The 7,775-nt window shown below is 37.2% G+C and overlaps 1 protein-coding gene across 2 annotated transcripts in view; it reads right to left on the minus strand.

Moving 5' to 3' along the window:
• Positions 1-7,251, minus strand: part of GNAS (GNAS complex locus) — a 92,641-nt gene extending 85,390 nt beyond the window's left edge. The window contains exons 1-2 of one of the 2 annotated variants that reach the window (XM_009708189.1): positions 7,181-7,251; positions 2,778-2,780 (exon numbers count right to left, since the gene is read on the minus strand). In XM_009708189.1, coding sequence (XP_009706491.1) covers positions 2,778-2,780; positions 7,181-7,215 — 38 coding nt within the window. In that variant the 5' untranslated portion in view covers positions 7,216-7,251. The remainder of the gene's footprint in view (positions 1-2,777; positions 2,781-7,180) is intronic. The other variant, XM_009708191.1, reaches the window with a different exon arrangement.
• Positions 7,252-7,775: the final 524 nt, after the last annotated feature.

Consider the following 7,775-nt stretch of genomic DNA (forward strand, 5'->3'; position numbering starts at 1 on the left):
ACATGCTAACTTGTCCAGGCAGCAGGAAAAGCAGAAAAAAAGGAAGATAAAGAACAGGACGAATCAAGAGTATTTTAGGGGTCAGTGTTGCAGGGAACATCAGGGTCATAGACTAGAATGAGGACTGCATCAGTTGGAGGAAACAAGAGATACCTGGAGAGCTACGGGCCCCATAGGGAGGAACTGTGGATGCTGTAGGGGACTGGGAGGGACTATTGCAGAAAATATTTGGGAGGCACAGAACAAGTTACAGAAATCAGACTTCATTTAGCTCCGCTTCCCATAAAACAGTTTATTTGCTGTTTTGAGAAGCTAAAAGGAAACTTGCAAATTTTGTAAAACAGGGTTTGTTTTCACCAAAGCTAATGGGTAAAATCCCACATCCACCATCAAAAGTCAAAATCCTCCCAGACCCATTCACAATGTTTTCCACATAGTTAAGTCTTAGGCTCCCTTCTGTCTTTCTCTTTTGCTTCTCAGATTACATCACTCATGCTTATTCCACTATTCATAGTTATTGCCCTCCAAGCTCTCTACAACTCTAACTATAAAGCTCTCTACTAGGTTGATAGCTGCCTATGTATACTTTAAAACCTTTTGTGAAATTCAAACGTCAAAACAAATAAAACTACTGCCATATTTTTTGGTCAGTCCCTTTACATGCGAAATCATGTCTGCAACATTTGCAAATTTAGCTTAAGGGATGAGTTTACCACTGGGTTTTTTGTTGTTGTTTTTTTAAATCAGGAAACTGAAATATTTAACCAAAAGCACAAATGTCAAGTTGCAAGGCCAGGAACAGTAATTCAGAGGACAGAGAAGTCTCAGTGTGCAACAACACAAAACTGCTAGTTTAAATACTGCTTTGCTAGGAGAAATCAACACTTCCCACCAACCAGTAAATGCAGGTAAGATGCACGCTCTGCTATGAGCAACACTCCGTTTCCCATGCAATTATAAAAATTTAAAAAATTTTTATGTTCAATTCTCACTTTTCCTTCTTGTATGTAAGTAAGAGTGTCTTGAAAAAGCAAACACACAAAACAAGCAGTTGAAAACAAAGCATAATGTAAAAACGAAAGTCTATGCTTTCCTTCAATAGTGTGTTGTCATCTCTCCACTTATGGTTGGCCACAAGCATCTAAAAACAGATAGAACTAACCAGTTTTTTAATACTTTCAGATTGCTTCATGCATCACTTTTCTGTAATACTTTCAGGAACCTAAATAACATCATTTTGCACCCTGAAAAAGAAAAATTCACTTCACTTGCACATGGAAATATTTTAATGGCTTGATTTCAGAACATCTCTGAGCAAGGTAGAGTTATTCCATTGAATATCAGAATATTGAGGACCACAGTATGTTAATGTTCTTTGCCAAGTAAGGCCCAGCGTAGGTATTATAAACTATCAGAATATTCTGAAAACTCATTTTAGAGTATTTGAAATCACATCTGAGTAGTACATTTAAATGCAAAACATTTGCACACGTTCCTAATGGAGGATGTCTCATATCTTAGGGCAAGATACCACAAGAAACTTGAAAAGCCCCAAAACTGGAAACTTCTTTCCTTTTTACTTTATAACATAATGAAATAGTAATGCTGCTTCATTGAGTTCAGGTTTATCTTTTCACAGAATGGAATTTTCCCCTTTGTAGAAATAAAAGTATTTCCAAAGAAAAGATAATTTCAAGTGCATAAACACAACATTAAACATCCTAACAATTACGAAATTTCTGGTTCACTTAGGTTGTTTAACGTCACCACGTACTACCTACCATTTCTTTCAAGTTATATTTAACTTGCATACACATTTTGCATAAACTTTTACAAGCTATATGCAGTACTCAGTTCTTAATCATACTATTTATTCACTGTTGGTATATTCTTGTCTTTTGACAAAATTCAATTACATGACTGTGTCAGTTCTCAGGACAAGACCTAAAATAGACTGAAATACATATCCTGCTCCTCTCTCTGCCCACACCTTCACGTTATGTTCTACAGCACAAATCTTGATCAAAACCCGTAACTAGTTGTTCAGCTGGAATGGAACTTTTCATAGTCTTGAACAGACATGTACACACAAATTTTCCAGCACAGTAACACCTCGTCTGTGTCCTGGAACAGGAGCTGAGAAAAGGAAAAAAAAAAAAATGCGCTCTGCCTCAAATCTGCAGAAGCCTCTCAACTGTGATGCAAAGAAAGAAAGAAAGAAGGGGGGGCGGCGAGAAATCACACACATCAATCCCCCCCCTCCAATTTTCAATGTTACTCAAACACCAGGAAAAAATTATTTTTGTTGCCAGTAGAGTAAAATACAATAAAGGCAGTTTGTTTCTTGGCAAGGAACTGATGTCACCATTCTAAAAACATGGTATTGGTACACAAATCTAAAGGAACTGTAAAAATAGAGCAATAACGTTTGTATATACAAACTAATACTAGCCATTAGGAGGGGATTCGTTATTTTAAAAGACTTAGTTATAAATATTATGCTTTTTCCTCACTCATAACATTAACTTCCATAAAATCACACACATAAAAAGACCAAAGTTAGAAAACAAAACAGTATCAGATAGCAGAAGAGTACAGTTGCCAAGACAGAAGTCATTTCAGTCACAAAAGAGATTGACATTGACCAATGTGACTAGACAACATCATTAACTGGTTTATGCGTAATAACGGTGGTACTGCAGTCAGTTCAACTTCTGGTGGACAAGATGTATAAAGAAAAGATTAGAAAGCACCAATGACTACATTTCCTTTCTCACGAACTACTAAATCTAAGTGAGAAAAGAAAAAAGTACCAAATCTTTAAGAGAGTGACTTGGCTTTCTTAACTTCCCCACTAAGAGAAAATAATTTTTAAAAGTACGAGAGAAATATAAACATATTTGCCACCTAAGTCTTGAAAATAAAGCTATTCAATTCTGCTTCTGCGATTATCACTAACAGATGTGATAAACACATTGACTCCTATTCCACGCTTCAACATACCAGTTCAAGAAATAAAGTCATCATTATACAACATTTGGGAAACTGAGGCTGAAAAGCATTATCTGAAATTCCCTATAACCTCAGGACTTCCTGAATCATAAACACTATCCAAACTTACTAATCACAAAGGCACATTCCCCTTACGTGTCAATCTTTGTAGTGGATTTTGTAAGTCACATTTCAACAATTTATTTCTATCTAAATATTTCTGCTTGTCCCAGTTTTTCCCATGACACTTCAAAATTGTCTATCACCCTTGCCAATTTCCCACTTTCTAAAATCCTGCATGACAATGACCCTCTCCTTAGAGTCTGTCAGCCAAACCCACAGTGATCACAGAGGGGAAAGACGGCTTAAAAGAAAAAAAAAAAAGTCAGTGAAAGGCCATCATCTTAGAAGCAAAGAACCCCGACCCCAAGATAACACAGAAAAAAGTTGCGTTTTTTCCCCTCTTCAACCTGAACCATAAATTTACATTAACTCTTCCAACTACATTCCTTATTCCTCCTGTCCTCCCTTTCCCATTTTTAATCCTTTCTGGTTCATAAAGATTGGGATCTGAAGTTCCGCACAGTCAAAAAGAAAAGATTTTTAGCTCCACTTTATCAGTGGGTGCTCACAAAATGCAGTACGCAACACCAGAGACCTACTCCTCTGGAACAGCCTCATGAAAAGACAGCTGAAGTGATGAGGAGGAAGGGAAGGAAAGGAAGGGAAGTCACAGGCTTCCTGCTATTACAAGCCAAATTTAAATCCTTTCTACATCACAAGGGTCTCTGTTGTTGGCAGTAATGCAAAGAGTGCAAAATTTGGTTGATATGGAGTCTTGATTATGCTTAAAATGCAGCTCTTCCATGTTAAAGATGTGGCACACTGGAAGAATACTGCGGTGAAGTCACACTCCCATTACTTATGAAACCGCTGTAGGAAGACCTCAGTTGATAGCAGGGCCAAGTGAAGCCATCCTGCAAGAGCTGGAAGCAGGCTAAGCCCTTCCAAAAACTCCATCCAAAAACACCTATGCTGAGGACTATGCCTTGCTTCTCCAATAGTCTACTCTGCTTACCAATGCCACAGCACTGTTCCTTCACCACCACACATCACCTTCACAACAGGAACAACAAAATCAAAATATTTCTGTCTCTAACTCTATTACAGATTATAAAAATAACATCAAAAAAAATTTATATAGTCTTTACTGTAGTTAATTTGGTTAGAACTTTAACCACTTTCAAATTCACCCTAGCATTGTTAACTATTAAGCATATTAATTACCTGGAACACTTGATTCCATACAGTTCCTCAAATAATTAATTAGCTAAAGCGATCAAGGATTGGAGTCTCAGAGGAAATTCTTCTAGTTTTGTAGAACTACATAGATTTCACCTTGTTAAACGCTACAACAACTCACCTAAATGCACATGATGACAGTCCCTTCATCCTAAAATCAAAGCAAATAAAGAAATCCTCACACTCACTGAAGAAAGCCAGTGCATTTAGCACTGGATATCCTCTTTAGTCACCAGAAATTAGGAAGAGTATTTGAGTAACACTAAATAAAAACTTTTGATTCCCTGTTCATAGCACGTTAGACATCTTTCGTAACAGGTGTCCTCTTTCTGCTTCAAACATCAATTATCACAGGGCAACCAAATCAAAGGCAAACAAGTTTTAGACAGGACTTTAAACTGGATTTCCTTCAAGCCACATGAATAAGCCACACCAACAGAAATAATTCAAAAGTACAGTTATGTACATGGACACTAACATTAAAAAAATGTCTCTTCATTTCCAGCTAACTACCGTTTTCACGACCTCTCTACTGTTATTCAGCCTGTCAACTGTGGTGTTGTATGCAAACATGTTTATGTTCTAGAACAACTGGTGAGAGCATTAAGAGAAGTAATGCCTTATGTTTCCTACCCTTCCAAAAAAACTCCATGCTCTCTCTCTCTCTCAGCTGAATCCCACATCATTTTTCCACAAAGTAAGGAGGGCAGAAAAGGAACGAAACAGGCAAAAAGGACAACAGGGAAATCAGGACAATGTAGGGAGCACTTGGTAACTTTGAACAAAATACACATTACTTAAGGACTAACGTTTAACTTGCAAGAATTTCAAAATACTGAAAAACAGTCTTCTCCCCCTTGTGAAGTGTACGTTATGATCTACTGATACTTTTTGGAAACAAAATCCTAAAACTAGATGCATTATAACTTACTTCTTGTACATTTTATACATACCACTTTTTAATTTGATTTTTATGCACCTGAATGTTCCAATACATGCTACCCACAAAAGGACAAACACAAAGGACTGACTGCAAGACAATATGACACGGGGCAGACAACCTACAGTTCCTGAGCTGCATGCAGCTCCCCTGTAGTTCACACACGGGTCCCACACTGGGGTATGCTATGTGATTGGCAGCAGGGCTGTGCTGGCATAGGGCTGCTAGGTAATCCAAATCCCTCGCTATGAGAAGGCAGAAGTCAGCAAAGGCTCCTGAGGCCAAATTTGCCATGTTGCCCTAGAATCCAGCTGCACACTCAGCTCAGCCCCAACCTACAACGCAGAAGTGAGATACTCGAGGAACGCACTGCTGTTGCAAATCCCAGAGTGTGTCCCAGTCCTTCCCCAGCTCTGCAGGTTTTGTATACCATGTCTCTGGGCTCCCAGTTTCACACAAATTTGGGTACGCAGCTTGCAGAGTTGAGAAGGCTATCTACCCATGTAATACACCAGCATCATCATCTCTTGAAGAGCATCTGTATGCTTAGAAAACTTAGAACTGTGCTGGTTAAATGGATTGATACTTTTAAAGGTCTTTTATTTTAAAGGATTCTTGATTTCCGCTTTACTTGATGAACTTTTTACTTGGCACCTAATGTTGAGAGCTGCTACATCTAAGTCAACTCATGCAAATCTTTTAAGTCACACAAGTCTTTTAAGAGGTCTTTAGTAACAAGAGGAGCCAAAATAACAGAGACAACTCAGCAGTAACAGGATGGGTACTTATGAAAAAGAGTTGTCTTGGATAAAGAAAATATTCCCTATAAAGAGGAGCTAAAAACATGTAGCACAGAATGTAATTTATTATGAATCAGTCTGAACTTTCTTCCAAAAAACTGTGTACCTTATCCTGAACTAGCATTTGGGGATTAGGAAAAAGTATTGTCCAGGTTCCTTAGCTAAACTTTTAGCTCAGACATTCTTACTAAAGAATTAACTACTGAAAGACTAGTGAAAGCTTAAATCTTCCCAAAAAGGGAGGATTCACAAAACAGATGATACCACTAGAAGCTAGAGGATGCCAATACAAAAATATTGTGTCTGAAAATGAGAAAGACAACACCAGTAATACAATCTAAAAAAATTAAACACAGAGAATAAGCTCTGAAATTCCAATACCTTAATTAATTAGAATTAATTTAGCAGGTTTTGGTATACACAGACACTTGCAAGCCTAAACTAACACGCAGAAGAATCTCCTCCTACTCCATAGCAAGGTTAGAAGAAAAGTTAGCAAACACAAATCTTTCTCAGACAAAAAAATAGACCTCCATTTTCCCTATCGTAACACTATTCCCCTCCTCACAATTATCATATAATTGAACAGATTTTAAGTGTAAACAAGAAAAGCTTTTAGAATAATTAAACATGAACATCTGGACAAGCAAACACAACAGAAAAGAGAAGAAAATCTGACTTCTTATCCCCAAAATTCATAGTACTGTCTCATTTTGTCAGGAGACAGAAACAAAAGCCTTACTTGCTCTAAATAAAGAAAATTGCATACATTTTGTACACTAACAGGAGGTATGTTTGCAGCAGTATGAATCAATGTGCTACAGCAGAGGTAAACCAGTGTCAGCCATGTTGTGAAAGAAACTGCAGTTAAAAAAAAAGAAACACCACAAAAGTTAAGCCTTAATCAAATCAGCTGTACCGAATCTTGATATAAATCATTTTATACCATTAGCTCTTACTTCTTATTGATGCATGACTTCTTCAAGTTAAAGTCTATTAATCTCATCTAAAAATACACATCCAAATTCTAGAGACCATGAAACAATAGCAAAAAGAAAACATGCCAAGATATAAAACAACCGCAATGACTACTGTGTGGCACACAGACGTAAGGTAGGTTGTAAATTTAAAAAGCAAATGTACTTACTCAGCATTAAATCCATTCACATGCAAGATCCTCATCTGTTTGACTATTGTGCTTTTACCGGATTCACCAGCACCTAGAAAATGAAAGTAAATCAATTTCAGAAGGAAGCATGAGTGATGAAAGGCCACACTACATTTTTTTCTTCAGTGTAAAATCAAGAAAGTTGGTTTTCTCAGTGGAAGAGTGAAAAGTGAAAGAAAAAGAAATAATTGTCACTGGAAACTTCAGTTGTAGCTAAAAATAAATGCCCAGCTCATGTCATGTGTCAGATCTGAATCTTGGATCATTTCACTGTCCATTTTTCCAGTGTCAATGTTAAAAGCAGACTGCAGGGTTTGGAAGGAAAAAGGACAACTTCAACATTTTATAGAGAACAAGACAGGGAACATCACAATCTGCTTGCCTTGTCGCTACTATCTGATGGAGAGAAAGACTGACTGAAGTCCATATTAAACTGAAGCATTTTTGTTAGACCCTTAAAATATTTTAAATTTGGCTGCTGTTATCATCACCCAGTCAAAAGACTAACTTCAATCACAAGAAATAAAATATGTGGATACTGACATCTGAAAAAGGCAGGCATCCCTTTAAGCCT

The sequence above is a fragment of the Cariama cristata genome, unplaced genomic scaffold, assembly GCF_000690535.1.
Source record: "Cariama cristata isolate BGI_N322 unplaced genomic scaffold, ASM69053v1 scaffold1569, whole genome shotgun sequence".
Taxonomy (NCBI): domain Eukaryota; kingdom Metazoa; phylum Chordata; class Aves; order Cariamiformes; family Cariamidae; genus Cariama; species Cariama cristata.